At 35.9% G+C, this 21,776-nt stretch overlaps 1 protein-coding gene across 1 annotated transcript in view; it reads right to left on the reverse strand.

The window, feature by feature from the left end:
- Positions 1–5,586: 5,586 nt before the first annotated feature.
- DOCK9 (dedicator of cytokinesis 9) overlaps positions 5,587–21,776 on the reverse strand; it is an 82,488-nt gene continuing 66,298 nt past the window's right edge. Inside the window, exons 44-53 of the mRNA XM_041478300.1 lie at positions 20,233–20,290; positions 18,296–18,402; positions 14,894–15,016; positions 14,435–14,548; positions 12,800–12,946; positions 11,770–11,980; positions 10,852–11,042; positions 9,540–9,640; positions 9,197–9,335; positions 5,587–6,815 (exon numbers count right to left, since the gene is read on the reverse strand). Coding sequence (XP_041334234.1) covers positions 6,693–6,815; positions 9,197–9,335; positions 9,540–9,640; positions 10,852–11,042; positions 11,770–11,980; positions 12,800–12,946; positions 14,435–14,548; positions 14,894–15,016; positions 18,296–18,402; positions 20,233–20,290 — 1,314 coding nt within the window. The 3' untranslated portion in view covers positions 5,587–6,692. The remainder of the gene's footprint in view (positions 6,816–9,196; positions 9,336–9,539; positions 9,641–10,851; positions 11,043–11,769; positions 11,981–12,799; positions 12,947–14,434; positions 14,549–14,893; positions 15,017–18,295; positions 18,403–20,232; positions 20,291–21,776) is intronic.

The following is a 21,776-nucleotide window of genomic DNA, read 5'->3' on the forward strand; positions in this document are numbered from 1 at the left end:
ACGGATTCACGTGGTTCAGAGAATATGACATTGAACTATTTTAAGTCAAGTGTCATTAGGCTGAGCCAAAGGGAATATGGAAAAAACATAGAAGTTTTACATTATATTTGTAATATTATTAAGCATACAGACATAGACATTCCTGTATCTACCTGGCCACGCATGAGTGTAGATTGAATTGCTAGAGCAGGCATAATTCATTACTCTTGCATTTTTTTAATGGTCCATTTTTGTTCAGAATTATAAGCTGTTAATTTGATTAACAGGGTATATTATCTGTAAAAGAAAATTATATGCAGAAGACCCTCTGAATTAGTCTCATAGTCTAGTTTAGGATGCTGCTGTCTAAACACTGTCACACTTAGAGGTTAATTGTACCTCTTCAGTGCTTAAAACTAAGGAACTGAAAACACTCCATTTCAGCCCAAAGACCAGTTCCCTGCACACAACTCCTGGACACAACCACAGTGATGCTGACAGGACCTACCTGGCTAGGCACATGGATATTTTAACTTGAATTACTTAAATCTCTGTTGAAAATGAGATTAAAATCTTGTTACACACAACTGTCTCCATTCTACCTTACAGGTAATTTTCACCTCATCAGAAAGGTTCCCTATCTAATTTTACAGAATTATTGGCTTTCTAACATTAACCACATCCATCATGTTGTAGACAAGTTAGTGGGTTTGATAAAGCACTAAGATACAACAGTTTATAGTATACAAAATTGACACATGACCTATATTCCAAAGAGGAAAAAAAGGTAGTGTTAAAATACTAAATAAACATTTCACCTGGGGTGGATAGAGTAGTAGGCAGAAGAGGATTTTCTATTGGATACCGTTAATAGTAATTTATTTTGCTTAACTTGCATGGCAGAGGAAAAACTGGTATAAAATTTCCTTAACTCCTCAGAGGATGGCAGGGAGCCAGTTGCTCCTGTGGACAAAAATTAGCTTCAGCTTCCTTCTCATTGCAGTCTTGGTCCTCCTTCTCTTCTTCCTTGCTGAACTGAGCTTCAATCTCATTTGATATAAAACGAAGCCATTATAGCGAAAATGACGCAAACTACCAACAGCAGGGCAGCAAACAGCACATACTCTGCGCACTGCAAAAAAAAACCCCAAAACCCAACAAAAACCACAAAACAGAATTTACCCACCAATACTCATTTGTCAAGAGTATTACACCATTTTAGTATTTTCAGGAAGGAAACTCAGAATGTGAAACTGAGTGTACATAATAAGTATGGCTTACAGGACTAAGTATTAATTAAGCATATAATACGTATTAAAGCAACCCAGAATTGAGGCTCTTTCAGCATTTCTATCATCACTGAAAAGATAAAAAAATCTGTGAATGCTGCAAAATTCTGCAACATCCTTTTCCTGGAGGAAGTGGGAATTGAATGAAAGACTGAGAAGGAAACTCAGCCCCTTCATTTTGGTCAGATCTCTAAACCAGGCTGGCACTGATTCTGCTTCCACTTAAAAATTTTTACAGCTGACCTAGTGACCACAAATGTGGGCAAAGATCAGAAACTCTGCCTGAAAAGCCTCAAAATCTCTGTTTCATGCTCTTTCTGATTTAATTTAGCTTAAACTGGGGGCTGCCAGAGCTCTTTCAGAGACATTGAATGGCACAGAATAACTCTCAGCCATTTTTATTCATTACGGAGCACCACTAATAACTGCTTTCTCCCAGTGTAATATAATGGCACACCTACTGCTTGCATGCTTACCTGCTTTTGGATTGCAGATACCCCAGCCACAATAAGGACAATTATGTTACCAACAGCCACAGTCAGCAGCCATCCTGCCTGCAGCACTGCCTTCATGTTAGACGGGGCCTGTGGAGACACACATTTAAGTTTCCGTGGTTTCATTTATTTTCTGATGCATTTACTGCAATCTTTACCTTACAATAAACACTGTTTCTCTGTGGGGAAGAGGATGTCATGGTTTGCTAGGTTTTGTGGTGGTTGGGGCTGTTTTTAAATTTATTTTTTGACATTAAAAATTGCTAGAGAGCTAAACAGGTCTGGAGAAGGCATTGAGGAGCAGCAGGAGACCACGAGCACACTAACTATAACACCTTTTACTTACACACACCGAGTAACTAACAGGTTCCTGCTCCCTCCAGAGCACGACAGACTGGTCAGCACAGAGTGATGCACTTGAGTGGAGGGGTCTCTGCTCTGGCCGGTGTCTGTTTGTGCATCCCCAGATCTTCTCTGTCACTGTCATATATTCTGAAAAATCTCTTTTCTTTTGGGAAGCTGAGAAGCCTCAGAGAAAAATGAAAACAATAATTATTTTATTTGCTTCTCTTGTGTTTTGCTGTTTTGAAATGTGTTTGGACATTGTTTACCAACAAGTGGTTGTTTCATTGGTTTCATGTGAATTGTTTCGACGTAATGACTAATCACGGTCAAGTTTTGTCGAGACTCTAGAAGGAGTCACGAGTTCTTCTTTAGTATTTTTTAGCTTTTTATTTGTATCCTTTCTGTATTCTTTAGTATAGTTTACTTTAGTATTCTTTAGTATAATACAGATCATAAAATAGTAAATTAGCCTTTTAAGGACATGGAGTTAGATTCATCATTCCTTCCAATGTCATGGCACCCTGCAAATACAAGACCTCTCCTCCCCTTGAGGTTCCCAAAGCAGTGCTTGGTAGCCAAATGTCAGCCCTGGCAGAGTGGTAAGCTGTATTTCTGCCATAGCCAGGACATCCTTTTTTAGCAAATATTTGCTCACCTCGAGATCCTGCACTTGTTCTGTGGTGAAGTCCCAGACTGCCAGAGGTGACAGTCCTTGTCACCTGCCCATATTCTCCCACATGCCTTGCTACCCATGACCATACTGCCTCGGGACATACCCCTATGTGATATTCTTGAATCAACCTTAGGAAAAGCTGGAAGAATATACTTGAAACATGCCAGTAGGAATATCTTAGTTACCAAAGGGTGTCCAAGATACTGAAGAGTTATTGTAGAAAGCGAGAAAACATCTATCCCACAAGAAAAGAAGGGGAAGGGGCTATTCTTTCTTTCATCCACCAAGTGGTTCTCAGAAAAAGGAAAATGTCTAATTGTTCATTGTCCTCATGAGATGGTTCCCAAAGTGCAGGGAAGGCAACAATGCAGGGCCCAAATACCAGTTTAGGTTCAAGGCCAACTCTTTTATCATAGTTCTCCCAAGCAAAACACAACTAAGTGATACACTGCAAATTCAGGCTTTAACAAGTTCTCAAATTTGATGTACAGCAAATAAATAGGGAGCATGGCAGTGATTAGATAAACTAATACTGTGAACAAGTAAATCAACACTGTGACAACCGTCAAATAGATAACAATTATCAGTTCCTTCTGTAACACACTGTGGTCAAATCTGTCATCCCAAACCCTTCAAGCACGACGCAGGGTGCCAAAACAGGACTGTTTTGATTCAGCTTCATCCAGCTGCTCTATCAATCCTCTGCAGCAGGATAGGGGACACAATCAGAAGGGTAAAAGTGAGAACATTGGTGGGTCCAGATAAAGGCAGTTTAATATGTAAAAAAACCAAAACAAAACTAAGAAAAAGAAATTATGCAAAAAAACCCTCAATTGCTTGCCAGCAGCTGACCAATGCCCAGCCACTCCCTGAGCAAGTGCTGCTCTGACAAACTTTCTCTGCAGTTTTTATTGCTGCACATGACACCTGTACGGTACAGGACATTCCTGTCGTCAGTTGGGGTCAGCTGTCCTGGCTGTGTCCCCTCCCAGCTCCTTGTGCACCCTCAGCCTGATCACTGGTGGGCTGAGAGCAGAAAAAGCCTTGACTCTGTGCAAGCGCTGCTCGCAACAGCAGAAACATCCCTAAGTTATCAACACTGTGTCAGGCACAAACCCAAAACAGCCCCATAGCAGTTACTGTGAAGAAAATTAATCAAAAACCTGCAGAGAGCACAAGTCTTTATAAATAAATTAACCCACTTTGAATAATTAATTTATGTGTTATAGAAGTAACAACAGAGAAGGGAAGCTGGTACAGAAGGAATTATTCAGGAGGGAAACGCCCACATTTATTACTATATATAAAGCTTAAACAGTAGAGGGTGTGTTCCCTCAGAAAAAAGCATCACAAGAGATTAAGTCTATAGACATGTCATTTATGTGTTAATTATTAATGATTTGAGCCTGTGTAAACCTGCAGCATTGTCAACTACAGTTTGCTGGTTTTCATAGGCCAAGGGATATGTATGTGCCTCTGTGTGTGTGTGTGTGTGTGTGTGTGTGTGTGTGTATTCCAGGATTTGGGAATTCTGGGATTTGGGAATTTTGGGAATATTTGGGATGGGAAATTGTGGGTTTTGGGAATTCTGGGATTGGGGAATTCTGGGAATCTTTGGGATCCTGATTTCTGGAATTTGGGAATTTCGGGATTTGGGAATTTTGGGAATCTTTGAGCTGGGGAATTCTGGGATTTGCGAATTCCTGGGAATATTTGGGATCAGGAATTTTGGGATTGGGGAATTGTGGGATTGGAGAATTCTGGGATTGGGGAATTCTGGGAATATTTGGGATGGGGAATTCTGGGATTTGCGGATTCCTGGAAATATTTGGGATCCTGATTTTTGTATATATATATATATATATATATATATATATATACATACACACACATACGTAGATGCACACACACATACGCAGATACATATTCACTTCTGAATACATACTACAGTTATAGGTTAGTTGTCAGATGCATCTTAACCCAAGTGAGGTCTCAGTGCAAAAGGGAAACTGTCAGTTCTGTTCCCAAGACAAAGTGGAAAAAAGCCAGAAAAAGTGAGGCAATTAAAAGAAGCCATTGTGATATACACAATAGCTCTTAATACATGGATACAGAAGTCTTCCTGAGTGGCAAAACAGCTTTACAGGATATATTCTATATTCTCCCAATAATGAAACACCTTTTGAGGTAGGTGTTCCTACACCCATTTCCACAGACGAACAGAAGTGTGAAGCATTTAGGGCAGAGGAGAAGAAAATGTCTCTTACAGCACTGTGAGTTCACTGCCTAGAAGTGTATGATTTTTTTTTTCCTCTTTAAGGAAAAGAATTTTAAACAATGATAAATTTTGTTTCAGAAACATAGTTAGAGAAAGCAGAGTATATGCAAAATATCACTGCCAAGATGAGCTGCTTTAGAAAAAACCTTTGATGAGTAATGGCAACATACATGTTTCACACTATGCTACAGAAAAATTACAGCAAACCTCATGTCATCAGGAAAAGATGATTTCTACTGTCATGTGATGAAAAGTTTTGAAGACTTCCTAATATTAACTGTTCTGGTGAATAACAACCTGCAGTTACAGTAACATAGCACTAGAGTCAAATGCAAGGGACTAAAAACTGATGTCTCAACTAATAATTTAATTGCCTTTCTTGACAAGGAATATGAAATAAGACCTACAAGCATCTGCATCTCATATGCAGGATGCAAAAAGCCGTGTTTTTAAAATCAAGCTTTCATTTTTCCCAAATGTCAGGGGTGAATCTAAAACAAAACAAAAAAAACCGCAGCACACAGTGAGAAAAGTAACTACCTTTTTTCTTTTAATATAGATGTAGTACAGAATGTTTAATTACAGCAGGACAGTGCTTCCAGTTAAATAAAATTAAAAACCTTTATTTTCCCCAAATATAAAATTACTAAATTAATGTCTTAAAAGAATAAGAATATGGAAAAAGCTTTAAATTATACCACCATTTACCACAGTAACCATGATTACCAATTACATACTCCATTGCTTTGGCAAAAAAGGTTTTTCTCTTAATAACTGCATATAAACCTACCATAGCAAAGACTGTATACATCTTTATATTGCACTTATTTATATACAGGGATAAATGAACTGTAAAGTCTGCATATACTTTGAATGAGCAAATTTTCAAATAAACTGAAAGCAGAATGGTAAGAGCAGGTATGAATATTAAAAAAATGCTTAGAAATGTAATACATTTATGTACAGACTGTACGGACTGTATTAACAAACAATATGTACATAACAATTTACTACTATTGATATTTTAGTATAACTCAGTGTTCATTAATACAGACCTTTGGTTGTATTTAGTTGTTTAGTAAGATCTAAGCTTGCATACCTCCAAAATGCAACAAGGTATAAAATAAATCACAACAATTTGCCAAATGGTACAAAAACTACTATTGTCAGTTCCATTAAACCCCAAAAACTAGTGTCTCTGTCTAGCCCCAAAATAGTTCTTGTACTTGTTATCTCTATGTGCCATACACAAAAAGAACACCTGAATGTTACATATCTGCAAAATTACATCCCACAACACTTTTTTTGTAATGTGCAATTCATTTTAATAATACTTTCTAATGAAAAACAGAAGCTAACTTCAACTTCATAATTTTCCAACACGCACTCCTGCAATGACATTGTGAACACTTTTAAATTTTACCAGCAAGATTAAAAAATATATATGTGTGCCTCCCTTACTCTAAAAGACTATTACCAGTAACTGCTATTTGCTAAGTGTGCTCAGACGTTCGTATGAACTACGCAGTTTGCATGTGCCCGACATTTAGCTTCAAGGTCATCCTGAGTTTGCACACAATGAAGCAAATCCACAAACTTCAAAAGAAACAAACATACTTTCCTTTACAAAACAATCATGCAACTGAAGAAGAGCTGGGCATCCCGTGAACTGTTGTGCTTGTCGGAGTTCCACTTATGGCGTTGAAAATGTGCAGCGAGTTGGGCATGACACTGGCCTTTTCTTCCACTGGAGTAATCTTAAAATGAAAGACATGTATTTACCAAAATGTTTCAAAATGGCACAGGCATGTCTAAAACAGCTAACCAATTTCTTGATGTGCTGCTTATCGACTCAACCTCCCAGTACTTTTTCAACTGCACAAAACTTTTTGGAAATGGTTACTCTTTTCAGCCATCTCCTCCCAGATTTAGGAGAAGTTACTTCTCCTATCTCAGTTCTCCTAACTCAGATATTACACATGCTTGGATAGTTTCTGTCATTCCTCCTGTCAACTTTCAAAAGGAGTTTCATAGTGACAACAAGTTAACTTTTTGCACTTTTTTGGTTTTCCTTTTTTTGACTTAGAGGTATGATTTGAGCATTTCATACAAAAAGCTATCGAAACACTGAAAAGATTTCATTCTTAACAGCTATAAACAAATTGATGCTAAAATCAGAAATACCATAAAAAATTATATAAAGATTAGACAAACTAATAGAACAGAAGTAGAGAAAACTAATTACCATCCCATCTGATCATATTGGCAAGCAGCAGAGGAGAAAAAAAAAATCTGTTAAGATTCTTTTATGCATTTTTATAGCAAATTTTTTGCAGTTGTTAAGACCTTGTATGGTTACATTACAGCTAATAGTTTATTCAGTGATGCAAAGCTCTTTTTCCCAAAACAGCAATAGGCAGATACATAAAGGAGACATTTAAAAAGATTTAAGTGAAGACCTTCATGTTTCTAAGTCTTCAGGGGAATTATCAGTCTAACTGAAAAAACCCAAAAGCCTAAAGCAAAACCACCAACAACATGGAATGTTTTAATTATGTACAATTAATTACATTGGTATAAGAACACAGTGGTAGGTCTACAGTACATATTACTGCAGTCAGTGCTGTACTTTCATATCCTGTTCACAGTATCTTATGGATATCAGTTGTTTGCCTAAATGTAAACCAAGAGAAGAAGGGGCAATGTGATTTACACCTGAAGTTTCAGGACATGCTTTTTCTTATCACCAATCTTTGGAAACTCACAAACGTCAGCATTTTTTAGACATCTACATTTTCCACTGAGTTCAAAGTACTTTTTCTTATGTACAAATTTTCATTTTATTCTTTTACTTTTTCCTATGCCAGGGGAATGCTAATCTTGCATTTATCATTAAATTCTTTGACCAAAACACTTGCCTCTCCTTACCAAAGGGGTATCTGTATCACTGTCTAATTCTCTCATGTACCTTGTTCATCTCAATCAGCTTTCCAATCAGTTATCCTCCATTCCAAATCCTCCTCTGCTTATCAATAAATCACATTGAAATATAGTCAAACTGTCCCCACTTCTGTTAGCTAAGCAAATTCTTTTTCTGTTCCACAAATCTTTCACAACTGTTTCCTTCTACTACCGTTTTTTATTTAAAAAAACCAAATCCAACCACATAATTCTGGGAAAATGGTATCACTTCCTATAAACTTTGGTTCACAAAGTTTACATCTATTGATGGTAGTTAAAAAGAGTTAGTTGTGACAGGATATCAAAATAGGTGAAGGAAAATAAAGCCAACATGCTTCATCATAATTACATCACAGAGTTGCCCAGAACACAGTACCTGAGAGACCACGCTGGGAAATAATGGAAAGCAATAGAGCATGTGAAGTGCACTTTAGACAAGTGGCACATTTTTGAATAAAAAAAGTTGCCATAAAGGTTTTGGGTACCGTCTAAGCAAAGGCAGAATAAAGGCAAATCTCTCTTTAGAATTATAAACCATTCTGTGGTTCTGGAAAAAGGTTATAAAAGTAAAAGTGGATGAAAGAAAAGGGGGCTGAAGTCATGAATATAATGAATAAAAATGTCAAGGCATGTCAGGGATCGAGCACTGAACTTCAGCTCTTCCTGTCCTACTGGAAATAATATCTTTGCCTTAGCACTCATGAGACATTTCTGCCATGGAACCCAGATGCAAAGGTTGAGTGGTACATTCCACTCCACAAAAATTCTGGTTTTCCTTCCCCCCATATTTGTAACTTGTCAGTATTGGACTTCCCTCAAGAAAATGTATTGGAATACCTTTTAAAAGACATTTAACTCTTTGTTGCAAAAGCAACTATTTATACCTCCAACATCGATGAAGAAAGGGCTAAACTTGCAGATCATACATATTAATTTCATTACAATTGTTTTATCTTTACTGTAGTCTTCCTTACCTACAAAAAACCAGGCTGGTGCCAAGAAAATACACAAGCAAAAAAAATGAAGGTCCACAGTTTCATCACAGGCTTATACTCCCACAGAAAGGAAAACAAAACCCAATTATTTTGTGTAAAGCATCCCATATATTTCCCCTATTCTTTTCACATTATAGTTACATTCTGAATGATAGTATGCATAATTTAATTGCAGCACATACTTGCTCATGCATTATTTCAGAAAGCTCTTTTGCCATTTCTCTGTAGTTGGCCTTCATTTCTTCTTGATATTCCAACTGATCTTCCTTTATCAATCGTTCATTTACACCCAGAGCATGCCCACAGGCTTCAACAAATTGCCTGATATAGAGAAAATAAGAAAGTTCTCAAACAGAAATCCAAATGATTGATTTAAAATGTCAGCTTAAAGTATATTATTAATGAATCAGAACACTTTGAAAGTTGAAAGCTTCAAAAATATTTTTTATGAGTCTTGGGAAAAAGGTCAATTTTTTTTTTCCCTCTCCCCCATCCCCAAGAAATCCCAAACCTTCCATGCCATACCTAAAAACTTCTTTTAGGAGCTTTACTTTATTGTCTGGATATCTTTTGGTGTTAGTGTCATCTAAGAAAGCTCTTGCATATGCTAATGGACCAGCATTAACCTAAAAAGAACAAGAATTAAAAAACAGTCAGATATCTGACGTACTGTCTTAGCAATAACAGGTGCTACAGGTCTGATCTGATTTTCTTATGAGAATACATTGATTTCAAAAAGGCTGGACTTAGAAAACAAGAAAACTTGTAAAGATGGAGCCTTAAACCAGGAGAGGTCTCTCCAGTGCTATAAACCTGTCGTGGCACAAAGAAACCACTTCAGTTATGTGGCAAAGTAACTGCAGATATTATCAATCTGTCATCTCTGTTACGCAATTAGGGTGGGAAGATGAGCTAACCTACTATTGTTTGGTCTGTGCATCTATTGAAAACACATTTCCAAGCTGAGAATTCTGCGAAAACCTGCAGAAGTTTAATTGTGCTCTTAGGGCAGCTACAGGAAAAGTGGTTTCAGTGACTTATGACTCATCCTTATTATTCCTTCATATTATCAACAAGAGCCTCTCCCTTCTCATCCCATAATACTAGCTTGATAGCTTACTGATTCTGGAACCTCGGTTTGTTTTTTTTCCCTTTTCTGCTGAATGAGACAGCTGGTCATATCAGGTGACTGTGTTAACAGTTCAGTTGTTTCCAATCAATTTAAAATAATAGAGCAGCACATTTGTCACTGCATTTTTTCAAGATCCTTTCCATACTGACTTGTACATGCTACACCTGCTTCAGGTACCCTATTTTGGTGAATCTGATGGCTTCTTTATACATTCCACTTCCTGCCTGCCTTGGGCAAAAAGGCATGCACAATGAGATTTTCTGTGGTTATCTTCTTCCTATATGTCATCACTCACTCTTTATCTCCATAGGGTTCTTACAAAAATATCCTAGACCTACTGTGAGCAGACCTACAGCTAGGCAAAATATGCTAATTTATCTTCAGGGTTTTTTTAATAATTTATCTATTTTTTTATAATTTATCTATTATCTTATAGCAGTTTCAGCTTTACACCAAAATCTGGTAAAGCTTGGAATGCAACATATTCCAGAGATGAATCTTAATTCTTTCATGCAACTGTCTCTGATCAGTTGTTTATATTAAATACTTTTATTTCTTTTCCTATTCAGGAAATAACTGCAGACAGTGAGCATATTTCTAATTTAGGACATTCTTGAATGTGCAGAATAGAAACCAACTGTAAAATGCTACTTATATAATTTTTCATGGACAGAAGCGAATGAAACTGCATGGCAAAGGTCTTACCTGAACACTGACACTTCCCTGTAGCTTCAGCTGCAATTTGATCATATCTACTTCAGCTGAAGAGCAAAGCTGCCTAAGCTCTGCAACTTTTTTACTCATTTCATCAATGGCTACTTCAATTGGGTTTAAATCAGTGTGGTGCTGGTACATCACTGGAATGCGCTTTTTCACATATGGGAAACAGTGTATGGCTGTGGATAGAAACACGTTTAACTTTGTCAGGAAAAGGTTTTTTAATAAGGTGTGCTTTGAGAGAATCTCATGCTAAAATCTCATTTTGATGTAATTAGCTGCCCAATTAATAACTTCTATAATTAGAAATTTTACCAAATGAACAGGGAAGCAGGATATTGAAATGTAAATATGCACAGTGCTACATGCATTACAGCAAAGAAAGATCACTGTCATTACTGCTATTAATAACCACCAAGAAATAAACCACTGGAACTTAATTTATATGAGAACTCTGAAAAAAATTGCTTAACATTCACAAATCTCAAGGAAGAGAAGAATCCCAAAATAGCAAAGCTGTATTTTCTATTTCCTCACAAGTACTGGCTATGGACAGCTATAAAGTCACTTTTTATTATAAAGTCACTTATTTGTTTTTGCAACTATATTAATACAGAAACTCGTACTTAACAGAGACAAAACACAAAATAGTCTTTTTCTAAGAAAAAGGAAAGCCAGAGTCTAGTTTCAGAATTCTGAAAGCTTAAGGAAAAGGAGATAATAATTTTGAGAATTCCCCACTGAAGAAATCAATCTGAAAAACAGTTAGCTAACTGTGGCCAGAAATATGAAAAGGATTTTAGCTGATAGCTATAAAGAACTTAGGTGAAATGAAAAAACCCATACAGAACAAAATTAGACCATTTCAACTAATGTTTCCAGTGAAAGCATCCATTCCATCAGTACCTGTCAAAATAGTCCTTCTCTTACACTGTTCTTCTACTCCTCCTTGTCTTTTACCACCTTGAGTAAAAGGCATCTCAAACATGAAGCGACGAATGTTATGAGTCCTTTCAAATTCTGTTTTTCTTTCCTGCAGCTCCTTTTCTTCAAAGTATGGAATTACATGTGTAACTTGAATATATGCGTATTTTGAATCTAAATCCTTAGGATTTACCTTAAAAACAGGACAAAAAAAAAAAAAAGTCAAATAGCTACATTGTGAATAAAGTGGATCTAATAGTAGTCATACAACTTCCAGGAATTAAATTTGGTCTCTTAACCTCTAAATTATTGAAACTGTTGGAAATGTTCATGCTTTCACAGGGGTTTCCTGTATTCAGTTTTTAACTACTAGGAAGAAAGACAGCCAGATGCATTACAGCACCTTGTGGATTTTTTGGTTTATTTTGGTTCATTTGGTTTTTGGAGGTTTTTAACCACTCATTATCATGAAACTCAGCCCTTTCATCAAGTCCTCCTCTCATTTTAAAGTTCAAAATTGAAATGCCCACCATTACTGCACTTTAAGGCCAAAATGCACAGAAATTTTTGAATCAAGGATTCAAAAGGATCCTTATCAAGGAACAAAAAGAGGCATGAAATTATACTAAGGGGAAATCACCCTAAAGTCTAAGGTGAGGAGAAAAACACCATAAAGTCTAAGGTGTGGAAAAGGGAAGAACTTCCAAAGAATGACTGGGCATGAACGGGCAAGAAATATAGCTGAAGTTAACACAGAATATGATCATAATCCAAATTTGTTCTAAGATACAATTATTGTTTTGAGAGGTAACACTCCAGAAATTAAGCTTTTTGTTTGTTCTAAAAGGCATACTTAGTAGGAGATAATATTCCTCTTATGCCTTTCCAACAGCAGAGCTTTTAGATGCTAATGCTCATGTGCCAAATGAGTAACAGCCAGTGATCCCACAGCATTTCAAATAAATTAATGAAAGCAGTATATTAGAATTTTTAGACAGAATAAGGATCATACTTTGCCAGAATCCTGAATCATTTTGACATTTTCAGCTCCAAATTTGTCAGAGTAGAGTTTTTGGAGTCTTTGGGAAATTTCTGAAAGAGGTGTGAGTTTAGGCTCTTTATAGATATATTCCTTTCCATCTTCATCCTCAAAGAAACCCTGTAAAAAATGAAGTAATCAAAATCTTGGGGAATAAAACATAAGAGACATTACTAAGATGGACATAATGGATGTGGTTCAAAGGAAATATAGACATTTAACATTAGAATTCAAGCAAACATAAATAGACAGAAATTAAAATCTAAGTAAAAAGATTTTCTAAGAGAATAAAAAAACAACAGAAAAATGTAATTCTCTACTACAATATGAGCAAAAGATAATGGAAACACAGAGTTTGAATTTTAAAAGTTTGTAGCAATTCTATGGTGTGACAAGCCTTTGAGATAATTTTCCTTCACTTTTTCTTAAAAGTGAACTTGCAGCACTGTTTCACTCACCAAAACTGGTAGTCTTGCCCAACATGACTATCTGATTCACAAGTGACAATTTTTTTGGCAAAAGTTTGCATAAAAATAATCTGAAATTTTTCCTTATGTAGTTACAAAAAAATAATTCCACAAGATAAAATATAATTATGCAAAGATCTTAATTTTTTGATGTACTATTGGTATATACTTCTTTATTTTTATAACACATACCATTGTTTTTAAAACCACACCTAAATGCATGGAAAGTGAAACAGTTAGTTGGTTTAAAACAACAAGCCATGTTGAGTTCATGTTTGAAACCAGAAAATAAACATTTTTGGTCATAAACGAAACAGACAAAATAGAAAAGCACAACATATCATGTATAAACACAGGCTAGATTGACAAAAATACCCACACCAAACTAAGGTGAAATGCAGTAGTTTGTACTGCATTGCTTGCTTTGTAAGCAGTTACTGTAATTACCTCAACATCTGTCTCACTGTCTGTAAACTGGTATTGCTATAAAGTCATAAAAGACAACAGAATACATGTAAAATTATACTGCTCAGATTATTTTACAATTCTCCATGCTCAGCTGGACAATTAAGCAACTGGGCTATGCATGTAGAGAGTGTATTACTCGATACTGCGTGATACCATAGGGATACAGAGGCATTCTAGACACGTACCAGAGGATGTGAAGCTGCCCAATACACAGCCAGAACTTTGGTTTGAAGCATGCAATACTGATGCATAGAAAAGAGTGATTTGTTCTCTAAATGGAGCTTGATGTTACTTTTTGACTTGCAATGGCTATTAATGCATACCAATCTAAGAAGCAGCCTTGCAAACCACACTGTAGCACTACAGACATTAAGTCAATGCATTGCTAAAAACTGACATTACAGAAAACTTACCGCTGCCTTAAGGTAGTAAACAAAAGAAGAAAAAAGGAAAAAAGGCAAAAAAATTTACTGAGGAAAATTATAAGAGTTTTACTGGAATTGATAAATGTTTTAAAAATAAATTACTGCTGGCATTTCTTTATTTCATACAGAACACACTCCATGTGCTTTTGATGTCACGGCACCAATAAAGATGATGAAAGAGTAAACCTTGTAAAATAAATTCAGGTTTTTCCTACTGCATAGAGCAGGCCAATGGAAGTAACACTCACTTGTCCAAAGAATGCTACCCTGAAATAAGTCCCCAGCAGCCTCTTGCCTGTATGCATAACTTCAGTAACTTTACTGTATGCTCGATGAAGGGTGTCATATAAGTGAGCAAGCCTCTAAAAGTAAAAGAAAACAATAATGAGGGAGAAGAACAAAGCACAACTTTCCTGTCTTAAAATAACAAATTATGTCCTTGTAGCCAGTAACAACTGAAAACATTCTTTTATTGAATAGTAGTATTAGCAGTTGTACAAGGATGACAATATGTAAGACTAATTTTAATTATTTGTATTTAAAGAAAAAAAATTAATTATTTAAAATTAAAACAAACATTTCAATGCATTCAAATTTCAGTTACTATTTTAATACTCTTATTATGTGATGTCCAATGTGTCATGCAGTTAGACTTGAAAATTCAGGATTTTTTTCTTGCTCAAATTTACATTTGATGAATTAAATACCTCAAAATCTCTCCGTTTTTCATAAATGGGAATGATAAGTTTATATATATCAGCAATGAGTTCATAGCGCTCTGCCTTCCAGAGTCCATCAGCACACTGCTCCAACAATTCCATCAGCACATCCTAGATTTGGATACACAATTGAAAGTGTAAAACAATTCAGTACTCATCAAAAGCGCAGCAAATAATTATACCAAAATTCTTCCCAGGGAAAAGGGAAATCTTGCCTTAAAACAGAATTATGTACACTTTGTAATTTATGTTATTGTGGCAATCAAAAATTGCTAAAAGTAAACAAAACAAGACAGAATGGTCCAAGTTTACACACATACTGCTTTTATTTACAAACAGCATGTATGTTTTAGATATTCTTTAAATTTCTTTGGATCTTCTTCAAGCACTCTTGCATCACAGTGATGGCAGAAGCTGGGAAAAACTCCTTTCATGCTTTGAAGCTACTCTATTCCACCTCCTTCTTCCCTTTGGTAGAGGACTAAGTCAGCATAAAGACATCACTAAGAAAATCAATTTTTAACACTGCAAGCACAGACTAACAAACGGTACCCTTATCCATGTGCTGCAACAGATCTTAAAACACTTCCTCCTTTCCCCCAGTCATTATGGGGCTGCACAGACTCCTCAGTACCTCCATTCTCAGCAGCCAAGTGGTGACAAGTGACAGACCAGTGTCACTGCTAGACCACAAGGGCTGTCCACAAACACTGGTTTATGACACAAGTCTGAATTCAGACACCAGAGGGCATCCAGATGTAGCAAGTAAAATTTTGTTTACAAAAGGAAAAGAACATGAAGAGCAGAAGCTTCAAGTGGGAGAGCTGATAGGAAGGAGCAAAAGAACACAACATTTTTGAGCCACTTGTCTCAATATTTATCTATTCTCATGGGAAAAGTTTTTTTCCACATATGTAATGTTTCCCTTGACACCTGTAAGAACAGCCTCTTGCCCTTAGTGGTGCTCTTCTTGGAAAAGTCTGATTCTGGACCGGATTTTTTCCAGTTTGTTGACACCTGTCTTGACTTTTGGGGGTCAATGCTGGACACAAGGTTAGAGATGGGGCTCCACAAATACCAGCATAAAAGAGAAAAAACTCACTTCCCTCTGCTTCGAGTCAATGCTCTCAAACACCACACAGCCTGCACTGGCTTTTGTTTCCACAAAGCCACACTGATGATTCCCATTCAACAGGCTCTCCACTAGAACTTCCAGGTATTTCTGCAGAGCTGCTGCTTAGCCTGTACTGAGATTTTTTTGCTGATTTTTTTTTAAAGGTGCAAGGCTTTGCACTAGTCTTTGTACAGCCTTGAGAGGACACTGTGTTCCTGAGACCTTCATTTACCCATCTGCAACCCAGGACAATGCCTCTCATGGAATGTCACAGGCAAACAACTGTTCTGATGAAATGCACACAGTAGCCCTGTTAGAAAGCAAAATCCCAAACTAAATTTTTGGCTAGCTTAGGTAACCCTGGCCTCAGACAGAATTCTTTTAAAATGAGAACTAAATTGAGAATTCCAAAATTTTAATTTTTTTTAAAATGAGGAACTATACAAGTCTTAAGAAAAATCTCACTTAACTATGAAGAGGTTTTATAAACTGGAGAACATGAAAGATATTTGACCCTTTTAAAAACATGAAGGGATTCTCTCTGATCCTCCAATACTTGTAAATGCTCCTCTGGAAATTTAACTCTAAAATAACTAGCAAAAAGGGAAATCTCAAGTTTTAAGGGAAGAAATTTCACATGGCTTGTTACCATGTATAGGAAAAATTCTCATCAGAGCAAATTTTGCTAAGTAGTAGTAAAATACAGCTTGAAAGATGTTTCTGCTTTTTGACTTCTGTACCCAAATGATCTAATTTTTTTTCTCAGACAATACAGTTCTGCTTACTTTTGAACACACTGAGGAAACACTCCATTTATGAATATGTTTCTATTCCTGAAGGAACAAGGCTACCTGTTCTGAAGCACTTCTGAAATGATTTTTAGTCTGCTAAAGCCAAACAGTTCTTCCCTATTGTTACTCTTGTTATCATTACTATTATTAGTTCTCCCCTATTATTACTTTTCCCATGTTTCAGACAACTTTCAGAAGTTATCTGAAAAACAGTAACTTTTTTCAATATTTCATCAGTTATAGTACTACATGGTTAAGTTTAGAAAGGGTTTCATGCAGGGAAAAAATGAAATTTGGCTTGGTTTGATCCTTCTGCAAGCTGTACAGGCTTATATTTTCACTCTTGGTTTACTTCTGTTCCATGGAAATACTGAGAGATGGAAATAAATTTGTGTAGGGTTCAATGACCCAGAAAAATCAGTATATTCTTTTTGCAGGGAGTGACTAATGAAAAAAAGAATAAAGACATTCCAATTTTAAAAAATGCATTATAATTTTACTCTGACAAATGGTCTGGCAGGAAAACAGTGACAGAAATTTCCAACAAAACTTTCCATCAGCAGTAGTCGCTAGAATTCCTGATCTTCAATAACTTAGAGCAGCTTGCATTTTGCTTTGAGTAACATCTAAAATTCATGCTGGATCAGAAGAAACAATTATTTTAAAAAGACAGCACAAAATTTGAAAAAAAAAATACAAACCACAAAACAATTTGCACAGTCAAGTAATATTGTCATACAGCTTTAACATACACTAATTAAAACACAAGAAAAATATGTTTGTTGTACCATTACACTTACAAACCAGAGGGTTTTCCAACATGACTTCTGCCAGTTGTGGTCTGCCCCTCTCTGCCACAACTATACCAGCAAATACATAGTGCAGACATAGCTTTTCATAAGCAAGATTATTAACATTTTCATATAGGCTGCTTACTAGTCAAATTTACTGTACAGCCTGCACAGATGGATCAGCAAAGACTCAAGGAGTGAAACTTAAGCCAGGAAAAACACATGGACACGAGTTTGGTGTCAGCAAAACTATTTTCACTGTTATGGCATATTTGCTTAAGGAAACTGTAAACAGCAAAAAACCAGTGAACCGATTTTCATGATTTCTGGTGGAGTAATACTGTAAATCCAAGTCAGTTTCACAAAACAACAGATTTTGCTAACTCTAATAAGTAACCCACATTAGTGTTCATCCTGTCAACTAGAATAAACCCCCAATTTGCTTTTATTCCAAAAGTGGAATAAAAATTGAGTTGATGTGCTAGCACTATATTTAAAATATATGTCTACAGTAAATTCTCTAAATCTAGGCCACCTCACAGAATTTTTTAATTTCAGCTTTAGGGTATGAATAGTAGATCAGAAAAACAATTATTGTATCCCTTATACCAGTAATTCTCCAGTAAACGTAAAATTTGCAAAAAAACCCAGCCCTTCCATGTATGTAAATTTTAACATTTTTATGTTTACTTACTTCATTGAAGTGAACATCTTGCATTCCAACATCCTCCATCATTGAAGCCTCTTCATCAATATTCGGTGTGATTACTCTGAAAGCAGTACAACCTTGCCTGAACATCCCTGTCATTGAAAAAGAAATACAGACAAATTTAATTTTTTCCAGCAGGATAACACTGGGCCGTTTTGTGATTCTGGATAAAGCAGAAGCCATATTTAAATATACCCATCACCAAATAAATAAAGAAATAGATCAGCCTCCCACTGCATGATTAAAATACAAGACCTTACATTACCGTGAATGTACAAATGGATTTAAAAAAATTCAAAAACATTAATATCTGGACCCTTACCTACCAAACTAAGTAGTGTCTGAATCTTCCTACTTCCTACTTCATCTTAAATTTGTCTCTAATCTAGTCCACCCTAAGTCTAAAGTACTCAAGGTTACTTTTACAGTGTTTAATTTTAAACTGTCATGAAGTCATGCTGGACCTGGCACATCATTTTTTCCAGTCTGAACAATATGAATGACATTAACCATAAAAAAAATGATCAAGGGATGGCAAACCAGATTATTCAAACACAGAAAACCAGAAAAAAAACTAACAAAATACCAATCTAATTTCCTTTACTGAAAAAAAAACCCCAAAAATGGAGTATAGAATGTTCCAACATGAAACCCATGTCTTTTACCCATGCTGTTTAGATATTTTTGGTTACATCAGACTGCTGAATTAAGAAAACAGGATTTTCTGTATCAATTAAAACATCAAGCATGATCAGTAAATGTTATGGAAGCTTAAGGATTTGCACATATTTATTTTACATTTTATTTTACATATTTGGAGGAATTTTAATCATTCCTCCAAAGATTCTTGCTGCTCAGTTAGGAGTTCTGACCATCAGAGGTTTTATTGAATGATTGACTCAAATGCAAGGAGCTTTTCTGTTCTTAGAAGTATCACAGGTAGAAGTTTGACCCTCTTCTGAGAGGAAATGAATTTTATATGACAGTATACAAAAACAGCAGAACACCCAAAGGACTCACAAATAAATAGAAACTATCACTAGTTCTCAGGTATCATCAGGCTTCCAACTGGACACAGATATTTGTCCTAGCAGCTTATTTCAGATTTGGTCTCAGAGAAGGTTCTGAAATCACTGTGGCAAAGAAAACAGCCTACACACTGCACAAGGATTTGGTGAGAAGCACAACAAGAACAGAGATAACTCATCTTTTAGACTCATGATTTTACTTCATTTTGAACTGTCATGCAAAGGCAAAGCTAAAAAGATGCAAACATGAATTTGCCCACAAATCCAAAACACTATCTCAGCATCATAATGTTTTAACAGATTCCTGAGATTTTCTTCATGAGAGCTCTTTTTGTTAATTTAAGTCATATCTCAAATCCCTGACTGAGAACTCTTCTGATCCTGTAGATGAAAGGCAGTTTTCTACCCTATCTCAAGGGTCATCAGAATCCACTTTTACAAACAGCTGCTGGCACAGAATATACCACAACAAGGTGAAACAGCCTGAGCACTACTGTCATTGATTGAACATCTGAAAATTTGTACAAATTTATTTTGACTCCTCTGGCAATGCCAGGTTTCCCTAGAGGCAGTGAGAGACTGGCTATGTGTAGAAACAGGAATATTCATGGATAACTTTGCTTTAGAAAGGATCTGATTTGCACTATTAGCAACTCTGGTGTATAATTAAAATTTTTACTTTCCAAAAATTTTACTTTGCCTTCATCTGAAATGCTGCTTCTTAGATATGCAAGTTTATTCTTTAATATATGAGTTTGCTGCCTGGTTAGGTCAGAATTTTTTTCCCTAGTGAACACTGAAATACCTACAACTTACCCAAGGAAACGACTGAATTTCCCAAACTCTAATAAAAAAGATATTTGAATACATTAAAATAAGGTTTTGAAATCATACCTTTTCGTGTGAGATATTCTGCAACCAGTGCTGCTACATGGACATAGCACATTGCTGCCTAAAACAGAAAGAGTAACAATCTTTTAAAATACAATTAAAATGGGAATATTAAAAACAAGGTATATGAGAGCAAGGGTACGACACAATTTCTTCAGTTTTCCTTTTTGCTGCTTTGCAGGTGATATTCTACGACTACTGCAAGAATTCTCCACCTCATTTATGTAAAGCGGTAACTGTGCAAGTGCACTCCTTCTTAACCAGAGCACTGAGTGGCATGGACAGCAGCTCACAATCTAAGAGTGACCCTGGGTCACAAATCACAAGGTAGGGACATCATGCTGTAATCAAACAAGTGAATCTCTCTTTTGGGGAGAGGTATTTTAAGTGTTAAGCTATTAATGATTCTACTCAACATTTGGCAGCCCTTCTGCTAACCTGTTTTGTCTGCTTTTGGCTCCTAATCAAGAAAAATGCAGAAGAAACTGGTGGCAGGCCATTTGAGAGCAGCAAGAGAGCTCTAATCTGTGAATGGAATTTGAAGGAATTTGGTGCAGTTTGGAAAACAGAAAAAAAAAAGAAGAGGGACAGAATAATTTTCAGATATCTGAGTTTTTTTAATGGATTTGACACTGACCACTTTTCTCCAAAAAATTAAAAAGATTTCGCATTTTTGTTTTATTAAAAAGGCTTAGGCTTTCAGCAAAGTAACTATCAGTTGAACAGCTCCAATATGGAGGCTGCACAACCTCAAACAATGGAGGTGAAGGAAAAAGATAAGAATCTGCCAGAAATTCTAACTCATACTTTGTATCAAGTTCAACTTGATCATTTGCAGACATCTGCATCTAGTTGCACAGTCAAAGATTCTAAGATTTCAACCAAAAAAATTAAAAACATAATTGCAAAGGACTAAAAGCCCTTGTCTTCTCAGATAGGTGAAGCTGTTCAGTTCAAGAGACAAGCTAAGAACAGGGCAATGTGTATGCCTTCTGTGTTCTTACTATGTAGAAGAACAGAATTCTAGTACTAAGAATTGAGTTAGGAAGATGGCACCTTCTATTTCTTGGAGATCTTCACTTGCTTACATGATGCTCATTTTAACAGATGTTTATGAAATGCAATGATTTCACACAAAACAATGTACTTTCAGATGAAAAAACCTTCTAGAAAGAGACAAAATTAATCTGTATGCAGTTATAGTGTTAATGTCTCATTAAGACATATAACAATCCCCAATTCTGCTTTTTGCTAGAACTGAATATTTTAAGAGCACAGTAAAAACAGAAAGCTTTCCTTTTTTTCAAATAACACAAGAAATTATTTGTCAGTTTTAAGAACATTAGTAGCTTTTTTTAGTAAGTAATTTGGAATAAAATCAAGCTAATTCTGTAAGGGCAACTGGAGGAGAATTCAAGGAGTGGCTTTAAGTGTTTAAGCAAGTAATAACAAAGATATTTTTAAGCAAAAGGCCTCTCTTCCATGGCTTGCATTGTGCATTCCATTCTTAGTAGTGTGTCAGCTATAGCAGTTAAACATGTTCCTTA

The sequence above is a fragment of the Pyrgilauda ruficollis genome, unplaced genomic scaffold (assembly GCF_017590135.1).
Source record: "Pyrgilauda ruficollis isolate IOZ18807 unplaced genomic scaffold, ASM1759013v1 scaffold44, whole genome shotgun sequence".
NCBI classification, from domain to species: Eukaryota; Metazoa; Chordata; class Aves; order Passeriformes; family Passeridae; genus Pyrgilauda; species Pyrgilauda ruficollis.